Source organism: Aythya fuligula, chromosome 16 (genome assembly GCF_009819795.1).
Source record: "Aythya fuligula isolate bAytFul2 chromosome 16, bAytFul2.pri, whole genome shotgun sequence".
In the NCBI taxonomy this organism is placed as follows: Eukaryota; Metazoa; Chordata; class Aves; order Anseriformes; family Anatidae; genus Aythya; species Aythya fuligula.
In genome coordinates this window covers 15792306-15812428 of record NC_045574.1, presented here as the reverse complement: position 1 = coordinate 15812428, position 20123 = coordinate 15792306, and the positions used below count along the sequence as shown (strand labels likewise).

Below are 20123 nucleotides of genomic sequence, written 5' to 3'. Positions count from 1 at the left end.
TGTCACGTCATCATTTCGTGTGCTGATTTGGCTGGGAAGGCGCGGTGCTTCTGTATGCAGGCAGCGCTCCGTGTGCGGAGGGGACTGCTTTGTACTGACGGAGCTCTCCGATGCCGTGGGCCAGGTGGCTGGGTGGGCTCTGAAAGCCAGAGGCTCTTCAGGATGCTCCTTGCCACACCTGCACTGCCAGCGAGCCTCTTCTTCTGTTATTCAAGCTAAATTAATTTCTGCCTACACTTGAATGCCAGTATTTTTTTGTCCAGTGTAGTGTTCTTTCCTTTGTCTAAATTCTTTTTATGGTCTTCACTTCAGACTAAGATAACGCACGTGTCAGTATGGAGTAGGTAGGGGAGGTGCATCGCTGGAGTATTTATGTCATATGCAAGGTTTTCTTCATGTGTAGTTATAATCTCTATGGTTCTGTAACTGATTTATAGAATTGGAACAGATCTACTCTTTTTACTATGTAAACGATATAGTAGGAAGGTTTATCCTGCTACCTGAGTAAACTAAAGGGGCAGATGTAGGACAGGGTGGGGCACAAACTGCTTGTAGGAAGTCTGGATTCAGTCATTTGATGCGATGATGGAGCATCAGATGCTGGGGCCATGTGCAGCTGGGGTGACTCAGTCTTACCTGGGGCCTTGGGGAAGGCGTTGTTCTCTGTGGTGAAGGGCTGTGTCTGCTGACCACAATTCATGTGCTTTTTATTTTTTGTCTTGCCTCAGGTTCATGGAATCAGAATTGGATCTAAATGACATCATTCAGGAAATGCATGTGATCGCGACGATGCCGGACCTGTACCACCTGCTGGTGGAGCTGAATGCTGTGCAGTCTCTTCTCGGGCTGCTTGGACACGACAACACAGATATCCTTCAGTGGTTACAGCAGCTCTCTCATGAGAGGCTTTCAGCAGACTTTTCTGTCATCTCATATCCTGCTTTCACAGACTACATGTTTTTCTCTTTTTTTTCCCCCGCTGCACTGAGTTTGTACCTTTTTTTAAGTGAAAAGCGCTGTTAGTTTTAAAAATCCTTGTGCTTGGCTATTTTAACTTGTATTTAGCTTAACCTTGATGTGGTAGCATATTGTCCATGCAAAACAGCAAATGCCACTGCTTTCTTTATCTGTGACCTGTAATGAAAATCACTCTCAAGTTGATGGTTGTTAACAATTTACTCTTGTACATGGGAAATGCCTGTGATGCGTAACCAGTTCCGTGGGCACCAGAGTTTCATTACTCTTATTTTTTTGCTGGACACCGCAGGCCTTTTGTGAACTATGTGCACAGTTTTAACAGGTTATCTTTGAATTTCTCACTCACAAGGAAGTGATTTTTGCCTGCGCTAGCTGGGCTGATTTGTATCTGGAGTGCACAGGAATACAACTTTGTCCTTTTTTTTATGAGAAGTTGTGTCCTAGAGTCACAGCTGGAGGTGAGGACTTGTCTGTTTTTCCACCAAACTTTTTTTTAAACTTGGTTTGCAACTTGTCTGTCTGTTAGGTTAGGGCCTGTGGATTGCAATTTTGGGAGAAAACTGAGTTCTTATAAAGCTGCTGAAGTGTTTTCAGATCTGTAGGAAGCAGGACACAGGCTGTAGTAATGCCTCTTCCCTGTGCTGCTGCCTGTACAGAGAAGAGAAACACTTAAATTGAAGCATCTAGATGTGTAATGAAATTGGTACAGCTCAAGTTTTCTAATGACTTTGTTAAAACAAATTGAAAAAGATTCTTCAGGAGAGCTCTAAGCAAATGGCTCTTCAGACGTGATTTAAATGTAGTGTCTAGAGGAACTAATGCAAAGAGAAAAACAGTGTCCAAGGGAGAGTAGAAATAACCTGCTGAATCAGAGATTGAGCTAGTTTCACACCAAGTGTGTGAATGGAAGGTGGTCGCTGACAAGATTTAATTAAAGACAGGAAAGCTTGAAACAAAGTTGTTTTTCCATCTCCTAAATTATGTAGGACAGCTGGTGTTCTCATGGGAAGCCTCCACAGAAGCTCCCTAGATGGGAATGCCCTCTGAGGTGTGGGTACATCTGTTGGAAACATGGTAGAATCGTGGAGTAATGTAAACTGGAAGGGGCAATAGGAGGTTTCTGGCCCAATCCTCTTTTAGGACCAACTTTTAAGCTAGATCAGGTTCTTGTTAAGTTGAATTTTAATTCTCTCTAAAGATGGAGATTCCACTGCATCTCTGGATATGCTTCTTCAGAAGACTTTGAAAATCTAGCTTGAATTTCTTCTGCTGTAACTTTGATTCTTTGCTGCTCACCATCAGAAAAATCTGGCTCAGTCTTCCGTGTAGCACCTAACAGGAAGCAGTAGCCTTTATGATTCAGTTAGATCCTACCTTATCTCTGACATGGGTTGAACAAACCCCATTCCCTCAGTTGCCTCGTGTGTCATCTGCTAATCCCCTGACCGTTGTAGGGGGTCCTGTGCTCTGATGAGCCCAGTACTGTACTGGGGGCGCCCACAGCTGAACAAAACATTCAGGATGTTGCTCCATGAGTGCCAAGCAGCAGGTAAGAGAAAGTCCTTCTCTTGGCCTGCTGATTTTGTTCATGAGGATGCAGTGCAGCCTGCAATTAGCCGTTGCTGCTGCAGTGGCGTGCTGCTGCTGACTCATCTTCTCCAGAACTTCCAGATTCTTTTCTGCAGAGCTGTCACCTCCACGGACAGCCCCAGCGCATGGCTTTGCTCCATCCCAGAGTCAGGGCTTGGATTTGTCCTACTTCACGAGGTTCCTACTGGCCTGTTCCTCCAGCTTTTGGTGCTTAATAATTGATTCCTTGCAGCATAAAAGCAAGGCAGGTTATTTTCTCTTAACCTGCTTATTGAGTTGTGCTCCACACTGCCTTCCAAACTTGTGCCCTGGCTCCCCTGACAATGTTTTTATACAAGCACGAGTGGCTGCCTGCCCAGTACGGCGTGACACCCTTCTGGTTGAGTTCCTGATGGCATTAGCAACTGTAAGTGACATCTACCTGTCCTGAAAATGTACAGATAGCTTTGGCTCGGTTAAGGATTGCTGTAAAGTGTGATGAAAGCAGCAGTCATACTAATAAACACCGTCAGCAGAGCTGTACATAGGTTAACTTGGGACTGGAACAGGCAGCTCTCTGACAGTCTTTCCTGAGACTAGATAAGTTGCAGCTATCACCCTGCTAAGGACAGATGTATACAAATCCTTCTCCTACTGCTCCGTGTGTGCCTGAGCAAACGCACAAATAGGAGAGCTGGGAGGCTGGTTTGTTAGCCTGTGAATTTTAAAGAGATTCATCACAAAGTTGTTATATAGGACATGCAGGAAGCTGCATACCCTGTTCTGCCCCGGTGGGAATTGGGCAAGATTGATCAGAGTGTCTGAGAGAATAGGGAAGTGGCTCTAATGAGGTGGAATACGTCTCGTTGTACCAGAGAGCTGTGTAGCAGTCAGGGGAACTGTGTGTTATGCAGCCCAGTGTTAATGAGTGAAAATTGGGCTGGCAGAAACGATGCTGCTCCTGTGAGGGACGTGGTTAGAGGAGCACGCTGCCTTAATTGGGCCAGGCAAGAGGGGGTTATTGCTGCTGCTCCACGCGGTGGCCTTGGCCTTGTTAGGCGTGTGCTGTCAGGTTAGCAGGGGGATCACTGAGAGAATAACACCCAAATCAGATTATTATAATGCATTTCTCTTTTGTTATGTTTGATCCTGACAATGAAAGATGATGCCTAGTTATGCCAACTATAGAAGTTTTGATTTAAAAATTAAAAGTGTCATCAAGCAACAGTGAAATTGCCTAGCACAGGAAGCACACGGTGATGATTGTTTCTGTCGTTCCTAGCTGTCAGGATCCCCTGAATGTGGTGTTCATGAAGGCTGCTGTAGTAGTCCCTGTACCCTTGGGTCCAGTGTTCCTGTGCCCTAACGAGCTGCCAGTTCTGGGTCCGGTCAGGAGCTCGCTAGCCTAGGAGCAATGCTCTTTTGCTACTGCGTGTCTGCTGCCGTCCTGGTTGTCCTTAACATCCAGCACATGTTTCCATAGCTGTGGTAGACTTGCTTCAGGAACTGACCGATATAGATACTCTCCATGAGAGTGAAGAAGGAGCTGAAGTCCTCATCGATGCGCTGGTGAGTAGAAAGCTCCACGTGATTTTACTGGCTGAACACCTGCCGTATACAGCACAGCACTGGATGCTCCGAGCTCCCCCATTTTCTGCAGCTGTGCTTATTTATGTTGCCAACACCATGATGCAGTTAGCTGCTTCTGCTGTATGCTCGTTGTAGCTGAAGTGCTGTACTGAGGCGCACAGCAGGCCTTTGGAACAGAATGCCAGAGTGTAAGGAGCAGGATGTTGTGTGCTGTTAGACCTCTTCGTTTGGGGAAGGCACGCGCTCTTACTTCAAAACTTGTGTAGGCTGGGAGGTTTTTTCATGCAGGGAGGAAGAATGGAGTGACTTGGGCAGCCTTTTATTGAAATGTTTGTGACTTGGACAGCCTCTTACTGAAATCTGGGGCTTGATCTGTGTTTTTCTTCCTTCTTGTGGGAAGGGTGATCTCTGTTTACCTGGGAATTTATGACTTCAGATTGTTGTATGAAGGACAGCAGGGCCATTGTGACCTTTCAGTCTGACCTCTTGCTTAGACCGGTGTACTACGACCCAGTAACTCCTGTTTCAAGCCTGATGATTTGTTTTTGAAACATGAAATGTCCCTATAGTGAGGTTATGCTTTTTTTTTTTTTTTTTGCAAGCTTGGAAGTTTTCATGTAATAGAGCTAATGCATTTTAAGGGTGGTGGAGAGTTTACATCTAATGATCTTTGTGCCACAGAGATGAAGCGACCCTGTACAGTGATCTATGTGCAGCAGCAGATACATTGCTTGGTCTTAAATGCTCTCTACCTGATTAACTCCCTTGGGTGCCTCTCATCTTCTGTGTCGGTGCAGTTCCTGGTGTCTTGGCATTTGTGCTGCATGCCTCCTGCTCCTCGGCTGCAGGAGGGTGCCAAACTGAGCAGAAGCACTCTTCAGAGAAGGGATGTCCAGCAGAACTTAGATCTCAAAGTCTGTTCTACCTTCAGGCAGCTTCCGTTGGTGAATTGCTGCGCTTGTGAAACATTGTGGCTGTCTTGTCCTGTAACTGCTGTGTTGAAATTGAACGAGGGAGAATTATTGTTTTCCTGTTGTTTGGCTGCCGTGCTTTCTCCTGCAATCCCTCTCGTCCAGCCGCTGTTACCTCCAAAGGTTAATGACAGTGGCCGGGAGCTCGGTTCCTCCAGCTGGCCTCTTGGCTGCTCTTAATTACTCTGCCTTCACGGAAGGCTTGCTGGATGAATGAAGTGGCAGAGAGGACTGGTAGGGAAGATGTTTTCTGTGGTAAATCAAGCGAAGTTCTTTCTCTGTTTGCCTTGTCACCAACTCACTGATAATAGCCAAGTTTTAGATGTTTTATTGTTCTCTCTGGAAGAAACAAGTCTGGCATATCCTGGGAGACAAGTTTGGATATCTGCTTTTTAGATTACTTTAAAAAAAGTCAGTGTAATGTGTGAGGTTATCTGACAAGATTGCTGCGCTGCCTTCCCCAGCAGCTGAGGTTTGTATTTTTTTCCCTGGCTTCACTGAGCACAAAACTAGTTAAGAGTTTTGAATTGCAAATCTTATTTTGTTCAACTCTTCCAAGCTTAGCTCCACAATAGGGGGTTAGCTGAAGTCAAGCTGGACTCTGTCCAATTCCAGCTTTAAGAGCAGACTTCTTGTGGCGAGAGGGCTGCAACCTCCGCTGCCCGTGTAGATTCCTGCTCTTGCTCTGGCTTTGCTGTCGGGGTTTTGTTAGCTCTCTGGAGGCAACGTGGCGCCTTCATTTTACTAAGCTTTGAATCTGCATGTGTGAGCATTGTGCCTTCAGCTTCTTGCACCTATTAAGGTGGAGGGTATAACAAACATGTAGACAGGCCAGTGGTAAGACGTTGAAAGTGGAACTGCTCGCAGAGCTGAGAGCTAGCTAGAGTGAGGTGCTTTGTGGTGCCTGGCATTTCAGAACTCTGTGGGATTATAAATCAATCAGGGTTGATGTGGGAAATAAGTGTGTGACAAGGTTTGTTTTTTCCTCCAGATGTTTTTCTGTTCAATCTGAAACCTAAAAGTTGTTTAATTAAGACAAGCATAGTGGCAGATTTGTTTGGTGAATCCTTTGCTGCTTCTGAGATTTTAGAGCAAGGTTGTTATTGTCTCCCAACCAGAATCATGTCTAGCAGGATGTTCCAGTAGGGCTTATTGATTATTTTTTGTTTTAGACTTTCCTCCCTCCACTTCTTCCTCTCTTTTCCTTTTCTCAGTCTTCTCTCATGTTTTTCTCTCCCGTGACCACGGTGATTTAGGTGGAGGGCCAAGTTGTGGCGTTGCTGGTCCAGAATTTAGAGCGCCTGGATGAAAGTGTGAAGGAGGAAGCTGATGGTGTCCACAACACGCTAGGTAAGTGGCTGCTGCACAGCCTCTCGCTTCTTTGCCCCTCTTGTACAACGTGGGGAGGGAGGGCTATCCCACCCCCTCCTTTCCTTCTTACCTGCCCTGCCCTTGAGCTGCCAACACTGAGGTAGAGACCCTAGTGCAGGATTCATTCAAGCACAATTGTAACTCACGGTGAAGTCTAACCCCTTCAGCTAGCATTTGTTGCACGAGCAGTGGTGAGGTGCCTCTTCCCAGAGCCGTTACGTTAATGTGCACATAGATGAAATTCTGTGTATTGGACTAGAATGGATGCTCTACTGACCACGTATTTTCTGTGTACTTGTCTGTGAGCTCTGCTCGGTTGTGTGTGCTGTTTCTTACCAATATATTTAACTTTCAGGTAGTAAAACGGTTGCATTTCATACAATTACATCATTATTACCCCTCTGTTCCTCAGTCTTTGCACAGCACAGTAACTGTTTTGCAACGTGTTTCGTTTATTAACACTGAGACAATCATCCCCACCTTTCAGTCATTCAGGACAGTAATCCCTATGAATCTTTGTCCTTCCCAGGGACTGGAAGAATGAGGCAGACTGGAAACTAGTTTTGGACTTCTGTTCCTGCACAGCAGCAGTAAAATCTTGTGTTTTGTTTTTTTTTTTTTTTGTGCAGTGAGCATTGTTACTTCAGTAAAGGGCAGGTATCCTAGGCTGCTTCCAGCAAGAGCTGGTGTCACGCTGCCCAAAACAGTGAGACAATGTCATACACCCCAGCTGAAGTCTCACTCAAAAAACAGAGCGTTGCAAATAGGATGCAACTTTAACCAGAACAGTGCGGCCCTAGAAAGGACCTGGCAAAGCTGTGTTGATACAGGTGCAAGCTGAACTGTGGATGGGGGAAATGCATGCTTTCTGTGCCTTTCTTCTCAGCAATCGTGGAGAACATGGCAGAGTTCCGACCAGAGATGTGCACAGAAGCTGCGCAGCAGGGCCTCATGCAGTGGTTGCTCAAGAGGCTGAAGGTGAGCTTTTTTTTCTGTTAACGTTTGGGAGTTAGCACAATAAAAACTGACAAACCACTGGTCTGGAAGCTGCTGTGCTTGAGGTAGCATTCCATCTAACTTGCTGTATATTCCATCTAACTTGTTGTAAACTAGCAAAATTGGAAGAGCTGGCTTTATGTGTAAGGAGCTCTACGTGTTGTGGTGTGTCCCTGAGCAGAAGGTGTCTCATTTCTGTAGTGTTTGCCTGGGAAGTTACCTGTAACGTGTCCTCTTGAACATCTTTGGTTTTTGTTTGTTTCTGGGGAGTTCTTTGTTAACATGTCCTTGATCCTGCCACGAGAGCTATGGTCTTCCCTTTATTGCAGAGTCAGAGAGTTCACAGCAGCACAAAACAGAATGTGGGCTACAACCCCCGATCTGACTACCCGAGTATTACCTTAGCATTCCTAGCTCAGGCATCAGCAGAGTGCTGCCAGTGCCTGCCTTCTGTAAGCCACTTAGTGTGAACTTTAAACATCGCTTAAAATAAGCCAAGTTTGCACGTGTGCTTGTGTGTGTGGTGGAGAAGCTGTTGGGCACAAAAATCAAGTTAGAATTCAGAGCTTGCGTTTTCTGCATTTTTAGTTTAAATGGGTGTACTTGTGTCTTGTCATTATATTGTAAGCTTCGTACAGCAGAGCGTGTCTGTTCTCTGTTTGTATGATTCCTGTAGAGTGGATTTCTGGTCCATGGCTAAAACCAGTAGGAATGTAAAAAGCTGATCAGTAAGCAGGGAAGCTTATGTATTTTATGGATTTGTTTGCTATATCTCAAACACATTTTTGATTTCTAGAGGTGTCTCTAACTGGTGGTGGCTTTTTCTTGGAGCTCATGTAATTGCCTTTTGATTTCACATTTCCTTGTTAATATTTTGAGCAGCTGTGGCAGTGAGTTGCACTGTTTAACTCTGTCTTTTGTGTAAAGATGCCTAAACATTCCCTGGAAAAATATTCTAGGGAATGAATTGATAGTTCGGCTCGCTTACAGAGCTAGTGAAGGAAATTTAGAGAACGGATCCTGGGCTTGCTTTCTCCTGACTTGTTTAGTAAGGCATTAGCACTTCCACATTTAAATGTCTGTACAGTTACTGTGACCTCTGAGTCACAAAAATATTCTAACAGCTTTGTAATCATGCAGATACTCCTCTGTGCCCCTCACACACTTGTTAGCAGAAATAACCTATAATTTCTCACTACAGGTAGTAACATAATTATATTCCCTTCCGCTTAAATACAAAAAGTGAAGTTAATTTTATTCCAGGCAGGTATGTACTGAGTGTAGGTCTGCTGTCTGCTTTATAATTACTCTTGCAGCTGAAAGACGTAGAAACTTGGGAAAGCAAAATAATCACAACTTGGATTGCCCCGCTTGGTGCAGCAGAACATGAATGTTAAAGGCTTGCGAATGTGTGTGCTGCCTTTGCTCTGGCATGTGTTAACTCCCTCTGGGTTTGGGGAAGTGTGATCAGGCAGTGCTTTTTTTTTTTTTTTTTTTGCTTACAAGCTGTCATGGTGGGGAGATGCACGCTAATAAAAATCCTTGCCCAGGAGCTTTTGCTATTGGCAGCACTTGGTCTGGAATCTCTCGCCCTGACAGATGTGTTTAGGATTAAAGCGGTATCTCAGCGTAGAGTGCTCTGCTGCTGAAGACCGTCTTTAGGATGATTTTTAAAATCAGGTTTCTGTCTAGGAGTTGGTGAGGACATCTGGCACATGGCACGGTGTGAATTTCTGTTCTCTGACTGCATTTCAGGTTGCATAATTGTATTCTGACTGTCAGAATTGCCTGAGAAAGCTCAGATGGGGAAGCTTAATAGTTCCTTTCTCCAAACACAAGCAGGGTTTGGTGTTTTGTGCAGCCTTGAAAGAACAGGACGTTATTTCCTAACGCTTGTACAACAGCAGTCGGTATGTGCTGTGATGGTAGCAGGTAGGGTTGTGTAGCACCAGGCACCTGCCTACATCCCCCTTTCATGCCAGTGAGACGTGGTTGCTATAAACACCATCATCTACAGAGTGCTTGGGGATTGTTCTCAATGCAAAGCTTTATTTAAAGTCAATACTCGTGGCATTTGGGATCTTCCTGCTTTTCATGTTTTTGTTGCAGGATACTTGTGTACTGTGACCTTTGGGTAGGTGGCTGAGATAATTGGCCCACACATAGCCTGGCACAGCCAGGTTTGCTCAATCAAGCTGCAGGTACTTGTGTATTAGAGGGGAGAAATGGGGGTGACAAATAGGATGTGTTAAGCCCAGCACTTACTACTTTGTACTTTTTTTTTTTTTCTTGAAGAGTGAAATACAAACGGCTAGTTACTGATGATTTTTAAGATTTTTAATTTTTTTATAGTAACTGCAAACCGCTTTCTGTTATCTGGTTAGCAGAGGGAGTGTATGAAAGGAATGTTATGTGACTGTGCAGGCTAAAGCCAATTGCAGCGTTTGGTCCTCATCAAACTTTGACCGCTACTGTTCAATGTTACTGTGCTGTGTTTTCTGAAATTCCATTTTTGGTGGCAGGTGCGGCCTTACAGAATAGGGATGAGCCCATGCATATGCATACTACATGCAATATCATGGAAAACTTCTCAGAAGGAGACAGCTGGAGTCCGTTGTGAGGTTTTTTGAATCACCTTGGGCAATTGGAATTATGTAGGATAACGCAAAGGATCAGAGTTGGTTTTTGGCATATGCACGTGGACACACGTACACACTGTCACCCCTGAATCAGGAAGAATTATTATTTGGTCACTGAGGCATACTGCAGAATTGCTGCTGTTGTGTTTTGCTTCAAGTGTTGCTTATATGTTCAGTGATTTGATCAGTGCGTTCTTCAGATTCAGTGAAACACGGAGCAGTGCCCTGATGGGTCTTTGTTTTGTTCCTTCCACCAACAGGCTAAGATGCCGTTTGATGCCAACAAGCTGTACTGCAGTGAGGTGCTGGCTATTTTGCTTCAGAATAATGATGGTGAGACATGCCTCTGGTATTGATATTCTGTTAGGATAGGCCCCAGGCTTGTTTCAGATCATGACTGCACTCTTTTGCCTTTGGCTCCCCTTTGCCTGTGCTCGCTCTCCTGTGTATGCTCTCTCCTGTACGCATGCGCCCTCTCTTTTTCTGCAGCTTTTGTACTCTGTCAAGCCATATTGATTTTGTTTGCTGATGTATCAGTGTTAGATGGCAGTAAAATCTGACAGTTAGCTTCATTTTTCTCTCTGTTTTCCCCCTTCCCCCCACTCCCGTCTAGACAACAGAGAATTGCTCGGGGAGCTGGATGGGATCGATGTGCTGCTTCAGCAGTTATCTGTGAGTAATTCACATACATCCTCAACCGTTGGGAGACTCTCAGGCTGGGTTGTGAGCAAGTGGAACGGATCCTGGGTGTAGTGCTGTCCTAGGAATCTGCAGATACCGAAATGTGATAATGCTTAACGTTTAGTGGTGGCATAGGCCCCCAGTAACTTCCACTCACATGTATTGTCCGTGCTAAGTGAGGTCAATCCCTGTTTAACAGATGTTAACATCGAGGTACACAAAAGTTAAATTATTTTGTTATACTTGTGTGGAGGGTTGGAGAGGAGGTTAGAATTTGTCCATCTTTAGTATTTTCCACTGCAAGCACTGTGCAGCATTGCTTCTGCTGTTGAGCTGGCTGGAGGTAAAATGTTCTTTTGTTCACTTACATTTCTTGAATAGGTGATAGCAGCGTCCGTACGTTAGGGTGCTGCAGAGCAGATCATTCAGGTGTGCATTACGCCTGGGTGTTCTCTTCTAGCAAGCTTATCCGCATAGTTCTGTGAATTGTGTAATCAGTGAATTTACCTTTCCCTTTGGAGGCCCTGCATTGTCTTTCTAGTCATGCGTTAGCCTGCTGCACAGCTGTTGGGATACAGTCAGGACAGCAAAAAGGGCAGCACAGCTACAAGAGAGAATGCATCGGTGATGTGTGATTGCTGCTCTGATGGCTGCAGGCTTCCGCGTGTCAGGTGTTGAAGGTTGTGATGCAAAACGTTCATACATATTCTGCAGGAGTGTGGACCAAACCGGGCCCTCCGTTTTGGGGAAATTTTGTGTTCTTTGTCCTGCAGGTGTTTAAACGACACAACCCTAGTACAGCAGAAGAACAGGAAATGATGGAGAACCTGTTTGACTCTCTTTGCTCCTGCCTGATGCTCAGCTCCAATCGTGATCGTTTCTTGAAAGGCGAGGGCCTACAGCTGATGAATCTGATGCTTAGGTACTTGTAACTGTGACTTTCTTGCATGCTTTTGAGCTACCAGCACACGTTCTAGCAAGATGTTTGTATTTTTCTGTTTATACAATTCATATGCTAGCGTGTTTTTCTCTTCTCAGCATGCTACTTTGATGTTTTCAGACATACGAACTCCACTTTTCTCATTTTCCTAAGAAATGGTGTTACTGTAATAACCCCATTATAGGGTCAGGCCAATATACATGTATAATAATCCCAACATATAATAACCCCAATAAGTCAGGCCACTAATTCTCTAAGGATTGAAAAGACCCCTACGAAGGTAAGAGAGAACTTCTGGATCTCTGCAAGGGGAATGTTTTTTTCCTTTGGTTCTCACGTTCAAGGTTCACTATGTTGTGTCTTCTGAGCTGTGAGTTTTTGTGGATGTTGGTACAAAATTTCCTTTTGTGAAATAGGCATAAGTATGCATTTCTACTTGTGACGTCTTTTGTCACACCACGAATCTCCAGGGCTTCTCTGCTGTGTTCCCTTTGGCTTCCTAGACGGGTGCTGGATTGCAGCTTCTGAGAGGAGACTTCCTCAGGACCCGGCACAGTGGGGCTCTGTCTTGCTTTCCCCGGTGTGCTAAGCTGCATGCGGTGGCTGCTTAGCAAACACCAACAAGAAATGATGTATTCCTGCAGCGCATGGCTGGGTAATGTGCAGCAGCAGGGAACTGAATAAATAACTGAATGTGGATTATTCAAATAGGAACACTGGGTTTTCTTGAAGCTAATTAAAGAAAAGCTCCAAAACTAAGGACGAGAGGGGAAGCCTCCCTCTGCCTCGAGAACTAAGCTGCTAAGCTATCCTTGCAGAACTAATTACTTGGAATTCTTGTGCCATGTGGGTGGGACTTAGCATTTGTGATTTTTAATAGAGTCCAAAAATGAGGGAAAAGCTAATGTTTACTGTTCTCTGTATCAGGATCCCAGCTGGAAAACTTCTTCCTGAGTGTGTGTTGTTTTGTGTTTTATTTTTTAATTATTAAAAAAAAAAAAAACGGAATTGTCCCATGCTGCAAATCCGATCTAGAGAGAACAGTGCCTAGTTGGACAGAGTAAACTTCTTGCTCCTTGCTCTTGAACAGCACGGCCATACTACCTGCAGGCTGGCATTGCAAGTAAGGCGTGCAGTCTGACTGGTATCTAGAGAACAGCACAGGAGCATTACGCTTTTGTATCTTCATACCTTGATGGTAAACAACAACAAATAGAAATGTCACTCAGTCGTGATTGACCTCCATACCCACAGACAGGGCAGATTATTTTTCTCTCCTGTCTGTGTCCTCTGAAAACCTGGGGGAGAGATCTGCAGGTTTCTGTATTTACTTTGAAGGTGGTTAATCATTGCACCATAGTCTGTGGAGATGAAAGGACGAATAAGCAAAGTTGAAAGTTTATTGACGTGCGAGATAGATAAGCTGTGCAAGAATAAAGATATCAGGCTTGAATCTCCATTACTGTCTTAGGGAACACAGGATTCTGTATCTAGTGCTACCAAACGCATCTAGCCAAGTTGTTCTTTTAATGGTCGCGCACCCAGGGCTGCGGGGAAGCATGGCATCTTTCAGCTGAACATTTAGCATGCTCGGGAGATTCCTACAGACAGTAATGAAAACAGCCTCCTTCCCGTTTTGCTGAGACTTGAGACGTGCGGCCATCAGCAAAAGATGCTGCTGCCCTGCATGAGCTCCTCGTTTCTGGATGGAAGTGGCAGTGTCTGAAATGAGCGTGGGGTGCCTGATGCTCTTCACACCGATGACTGTAGCAGGCCGTGTGCTGGATGCGGTGCACAGGACCCGGACTTTCAGTGTTGAGGGGAATTTGGGTGGGCTATCGAGCATGGAGCTTCAGCAGAGGGGGCTGGGAGAAGAGCAGTCCTGAAGGACAGAGCGTGTGGCAGCAGGAATGAAGCTGTCAGTTTGGGATTAGGATGAGAGCGACGATGTATACAATTATTTGCCTTGCATCTCTGCAGCAGTGGGGGCGTATGGATTTTATGTATTGTTTTTATCAAAAATAAGATAGTTCAGCAGGTTGGTAGCCACCAGTGGAAAGTTTATCAATGTCATAAAGAATTAAATTCAATTTTTTTTTTAGGTCAGGAAGCACTTTGCAGTACACGGGCCCTCAGCCTTGCCTTAGTAACCTAAATGCAGTTTGCCTTATAAAGCCCAAAGAGAGAAGAGCAGGCTTTTAATGTCAGTTCTCCTGCAAGTGCTGACAGGAAGCTTATTGCTTTCACTGTAAAATTGTGTTAGGGTTTGGAGGGGATGCAGCCACTGGTTTCCCAGGGGATGTGTCAAGAACATTCTCTCTTGCATAGGAAAAATGATGTGTGGCTTTCCCAGTTATTAACCGAAAGTGCATCTGTATGCACATAGATAAATGCAGCAAAGGGATATTATGGAAAAGTGCATCGCTTGGGCAACGTGACCTTCTGCTCTGAAGCTATTCAGTGGCTTTTCCTGGCCCTCACAAAAACATTTGCTCCTGTATAGAAAAAACAAGGTGAAAATGGACAACTCTGTGCTGTTCCCCAAAGCTTGACTCCAGCTATGTCAGGGTATGTTTTTTATGATTATTAAAATCCTTTTATGGTTTCTTGTCCTGCTGTTCCTAATGACCCCTTGGAAACTTAGACTATCTCTTTACTAAATCTTCTGGTTAATTAAACAGAACCATTTTATGCAGCGCTTTCCATGAAGTCTGGTATTTTTTGTTTTGCTAGTATTTGGAAAAGTAAGAGGTGGTGTTATGCTAGTATGGGAAGTCCAAATAATGTTTGCACCTTTCTGTTTAGAATAATAAATGTACCAGAAGAGTTTTATGAGACACAAGGGTATTAAAAGGAGGAAACAATGGTTAGTAAATAAAGTTGTAATTCGGAGTTCTCCATTAAGACTGAGGTCACTCCATTTGGTGATACTCACATATGCTTGTCTTTGAATTAGTGTTCAGCTAAAAGTTTCTTCGATAAACCCAGATAAGACTAAGATAAACTACTTGGCCTCCAGCAGAATAAATATTTCAAATAAAATCAACTCTAGACAGTCCAGTCAAGCAGCTATTGATCCCTAAAAGCCTGAACTTAAACCCAATGAATATTCCAGAGATCAGCTCTGTGCAACCTTCCTAAATGCTGATCAATATGCAATTACTTCCCCTGAAAACATTTCTTATATTGTCTAGCCTGAGAAGTACTTTATTTTTAGCTTCCTCTACAGGGAAGGAGGTGGTGCTGAGCCTCCTGCTCGCACTGCTCATTGCTGCAGGGTCGCGCTCGCTGCTGTGCCGCTGCAGAACCACTGCCCGGCGTGTGCTGAGCGTGGCTGTGGTTGTGCTGAGCAAAGGAAATTGCTTTTGGGCTAGCGTGTTGATACATCTTTGGTTTAGTCTGCATGATGTTACGGGTTCGGGCAGCTAGGTCTCTAAAGGAAAGGCATCTTCTGCAGCTCTCTGAGCTTGGGCCTCGCAGCACTGGAGGAGACGTGCTGGCGGCCGGCTGTGTGAGGCGGGGGGTGGCTGTGCTCCCATCTCTCTCGGGGCAGAGCGTGGCTTGTTTCTGTGGGGATTTATTTGTAAATGTGCACACAGTTATATAGCTGTTAGGGAACAAATTCTCTTCCAAAGAGAAAAGGAAGGGGTTGCTGTGCAGCTGTGGGCGAGCAGGCTGCAGGTAGGCTCTGCTGGCCTGCGCCGCGCTCCTGGCATCCTCCTGGCCCGCAGTGCATCGGCACCTGCTGCCTCGGGTCGAGGTTCTCAAGGTTTTGTGTTTTGTTATAAAAACTTTATAAGTTCTTTTGTTTCTGGTTTGGGAGGTACAGAATTCTTAACTGACTGCTTGTGTGTTATCGGCCCCAGCTACCAGCGTCAGCGCTCTGATACGCATTGAACAGAGCAGCTGAGGTCTGTCTGCCTCCCTCCAGACACGTGTTCAGGAGAAGGGTTTTCTTCAGTGCAGCTGACCTCCTCCAATCTGTGCTTACCAAACACGCTCCTGTATTACAGTGAATTATTGCTAAATCTAAGCCCTGATCCTTCTGGTCTGACAGTATTTGTCTTGTGTACCCAACCCAGTCTCCTCTGCCTCTTTGTGCTAATGTTTGTAAGGAGGTGAAGAGATGAGAACTTCATTAGTAACTGAGAAATAAAAACACATACATAAATAATAAAATAGAAAATAAAAAGAAATAAAAATAATAAGAAATAGCAAAGCTAATAGTTTGTCTTCAACCACAGTCTTGAAAAGAGTATTTGTCAATATAATATTTTGGCTTCTTGAAGAAAATCTCGCTTAGAGCTTGCACTCAGGCTCTTTGTGACTTCCCTCGTCACTTCAGTTTCCCTTCTCATGCTGTGTCTTTGAAGTAGCGTAGTTCAAAGCTCCTTCTGTCCCTGAAAAGTTTAAGTTGCAGCTTTCTCTTCGCAGGGAGAAGAAGATTTCCCGCAGCAGTGCCCTGAAGGTGCTGGATCATGCCATGATTGGACCCGAGGGCACAGACAACTGTCACAAATTTGTTGACATCCTTGGCCTGAGGACCATCTTCCCGCTCTTCATGAAATCGCCCAAGAAAATAAAGAAAGTTGGAACGACTGAAAAAGAGCACGAAGGTAGGCCTGTTCGTGGATCCTTCTCCTCGTGGAGGAGGTGGATGAAGGCAGGTGTCTGTGCCTGCCAGGGAGGAGGCAAGGAGCGCTCGCTGGTCTTCCCTTCCCATTGTTTTTCCTGCAGCTTTCAAGCCCAGAGCAGCCTGCCATTCACTGCTGCAGCGCAGGCTGGTGATGACACACTTGCCCTGCTTGTTTTGGTATCAGCAGTTCCTGGTGATTCCATTTCATGTGCTGTTAATAAGTTATTTTACTCCTGTAGGGTCTGTTGTTTGAAGCTCTGACTCTTTGATGCAAAACTCTTTTGAAAAGAGTAATGAGGCAACTACAAATGTCACCTCAAAAGCAGTGTTTTCATGGCTCTGGGCACTGAAGTGTGACTCAATGAACATCAGGCATTACAGAAATAACTGCACGCTTTTGAAGTTGTTTTTTTTCTATTTTCTTCCCCTCTTCCCTGGAAAACTCCGTTTTAATAGAAATCTGTGGTGGAGTGTTATTGCAGGACCCTATGCTGAACTGAATCTAGGGTCAGTCCATGCCTAGTCCATTTCCTTTTTCATTTTGTTAATACTTGACTACTTGGAAGAAGCTTTAAATACCGCCAGTGATGCTTGAGATCTTGTTCATTACTCATCTCAGTTCCATAAGGGATGAATACGTTGAAAAGCTGAAGAGGTGTGAGCTTGTCTCAGGCTTGCCTTGCCGCTCCTGTGCTGCGTTCCTCTCCTCAACAGGCAGTGCTGAGGGAGAAATGCTCTGGTGTGTCTGGCTTTGGGCAGTGAGACTGCAGAGAGTGCAGTTGCACCTGGGTCCATGGCCCGTGTCGTTGACTTAATTCTTTGGTTCGGGAAGGGGAGCGAATCTGCCTTGGCTGCTTCATCTGGAGACTGCAGAGGGCATCGTGCATGGTCCTGGCTACTCTGAGGGCTAGCTGGCTGTTTGAAAAGCCAGCAAAGGGTCAGCTTCTGAACTGTTTTGGGGACGGGGGAAGGCAAATCTGCCCTCAGCAAAATGGAGCTATCTGTGCAAACGGTCTTCATGTGATATCTCCATCTCATTAATATTCAGAAGAAATGGAGGACGTTAATATGAGTCCAGAAATCCGTTTTATTAAAGTAAACTCTCAGATGCTGTGGTTGTAGGTCCAATTTTCTGTGCTTTGCATCACTGGGCAGGCGAGTTACCGGCTTTCCGATGGTGGGAGTTAATTGAGACGTGTAACAGGGCTCCCCTGGAGCCTGTCACGGGCGTTGTCCTGTCTGTGTAAGCAGCATACTATATGTTTTTACTTTCCCACTCGCAATGCAGTAATTTCTCTGTGCTTGGGGGCACTGCTGCTTGGCAGTTGGATGTTGCGAGCCACTGCTGAACAGCAACGCTGGAAAGAATTGGTGGTGCCCGCTGGTTTTAGAGGAAATTGGACAAGCCTCGCGTGGCTGGGAGTTGTTGCCTTCTGGGCTGGGGTGGCTCTGGGGACACATTTCTTTCTGCATATCTCCTTAGCAAAAAGGATGCTGGTAGTCAGTCTGCTCTCGTTACCGTTTCCCATAAAAACTTCAGCCTGTGTCCTGACTGTTGGAAAAAGAAGAAAAATGACCAATGCTCGTTTTCTAGGAGAGTTTTCAAGTCTACATCAAACGGAGGAATGTATTCTGTTAAAGGTTCAGCTACAATAGCTTGGTAGCAGAGGCCTCAGTATTTATTAAAAAGAAATTCTAAGGAATTTGTGCTCGCTGTAATGCTGTCGAGAGCGTCGGGATAGACGCTCGGGGTTTGTGTCTGATGATGGGAGGAAAACATTCCCCTTGTTTTTATTCTGTAGTGATGTTGCTTTTTACATTGGAGATCGTGTCAGAAATAATGCTTCCTTTATTGTCTTGAAGGTGGTGCTTCAAATGTGTGAAAATAATATATACCCTACCAAAAAAAGCTCAATGTGACTTGTTGAGCTTTTGTTTATTATGAAAATTTATAATCCAAATTAAATTTGATTAAAAAAATAACTTTTCTGTAATGTATTTCTATTTTTTAAAGCTAACATAAAGATGCCAGTGCTGGATAACCACATCTCAAGCACTGATGGTGTTGAAAAATCATTTTACTCTAGGGAAACTCTGGATGGCTTAAATCCAAACTGCAGGTATTTATGCTTCTATGTACATGATGTAATTAAGAAAAAAGAAAGGGAAATTTTTCTAACAGTCTTTAGCAGGCTTTCAGTGGTGGTTGTCTCTGCGATGGTGTAACGATGGTGTAATGATGGTGTAACGATGGTGTAACGTCACCTGCCTGTAGAGAGCAGTGGTCGGAAGGCAGGGGCCCAGCTGTGGCGAGGAGTTTGCCCATGGTGGGTGCGAGGTGGGCAGCACTGTGCCCTGCTGGGGGTCCTGCCCTGCCGAGCAGAGCAGCCTGGCACGCTCCTGGCCAAGCTGTGAAGGCAGAGCCAGCAAGGAGGTGAGTGCTTGGCACGTGCGAGTGCAAGGATAAAAGTGCTTCTGGCTCTGGGTAACTGCGTAAATCTGGGGCAAGATTTGAAGTAATGCTTCCGTGTTGCATGTTCAGAAATGCAGCTGATGCTGTATGGATGGCTGTGTTCCAAAGCCTCCTCCATCCCCGCGCCGTGTCTTAGCTGGCCATAAAGGTACCAGGATCTGCAGCCCTGGACTTCCTCAGCAGCAGTCGAATTGAAGTGTTGGGTACTAACCTGAAATTCCTGAAGGGACTCAGCCAGCTGAAAATGGAGAGAGCACAAATTCCTCCCGAGTTAGCGGGGCTGTGGTGCAGCCATCAGACCTCGTGCGGTAGGCTGGGTGTCCTGCTCCTCGTACAGCCATTTGCCAGCTAGTTGTGCTCACTTGGAGAGTCTAATGAACTATAAAAGGATGTTTGTTCAATTCATCTTCATTTAAATGCCTTCTCTTGTCCTGGATGTCAGTTTTACTTAGGAATGCTTAATTTGATAACCTGAGAATTAGTTCAGCCAATTTCCAAATGAGAATTCCTATCTCTGTTTTTTTTTTTTTTGCCTGTTCACCCTCCAGCAAAAAGGAAGCCTTCTTTGGAGCTAGTCAGCTGTACGCGTTAAAAAACAACAGCAGCAAAATCTGTTTCTTAGTAAATACGATTTTACTCCTCTGTGACCCGCGCTGAAAGGTAGCAAAGCCCCTTGGAATGAATCCTTGCTGCAGAAATAAGTTCCTCTGACATGGAGAAGTGAAAAGGCAGCACAGACAAATGACCCGATAGCGAGTGTCTTTATTGAAAGACCTTCTGGCAGCCAGCAGGCGCTGTTCTTTCATCTGGTGGTCAGCCGAAATGAATGCCTAGCAGAGGCTTCGGTGTGTTTGAACAGAACTGCTCAGCTGCATTCGGACGGCCGGGGAAGGAACGGGCTGCTGAACTGGAAGCAAAGGTCAACCCTTGTTATAATTACCAGCGAAGCCTCTGCCCTGTGGGGGCAGCGTGGCGGGCAGGTAACCCTCCTGCAGCCAGACCCCAGCTCCTCGCTGCTGGGGCTGCCCCCGTCTCGCTGTCGGCACGAGCGTTGGCCGCGGGCTGTGGCTCTGTGCCCGCCAGAGCTGTTAGCGGCGTGGGGCTGGCCCTGGCGTGCTCCAGGTTCTTTTTTTGCAGCTTTTCCCTGCAAACCCACCTGGAGCCACAGCCTCTGCGTGAAGGCTGGAAGCTTCGGAAGGAGGCGGCTGCTTTATTCTTGCGCTTTTCTGCTTCGAGTGAGGAACCTGAGTTTATCCCAGGAGGCCTTCACAAGACAGAA

General features: G+C 45.4%; 1 protein-coding gene across 1 annotated transcript in view; it reads left to right on the top strand.

Moving 5' to 3' along the window:
- CTNNBL1 (catenin beta like 1) overlaps positions 1-20123 on the top strand; it is a 46362-nt gene that overhangs the window by 9225 nt on the left and 17014 nt on the right. The window contains exons 4-11 of the mRNA XM_032198345.1: positions 729-868; positions 4019-4116; positions 6365-6458; positions 7366-7457; positions 10375-10447; positions 10728-10786; positions 11569-11717; positions 16170-16351. Coding sequence (XP_032054236.1) covers positions 729-868; positions 4019-4116; positions 6365-6458; positions 7366-7457; positions 10375-10447; positions 10728-10786; positions 11569-11717; positions 16170-16351 — 887 coding nt within the window. The remainder of the gene's footprint in view (positions 1-728; positions 869-4018; positions 4117-6364; positions 6459-7365; positions 7458-10374; positions 10448-10727; positions 10787-11568; positions 11718-16169; positions 16352-20123) is intronic.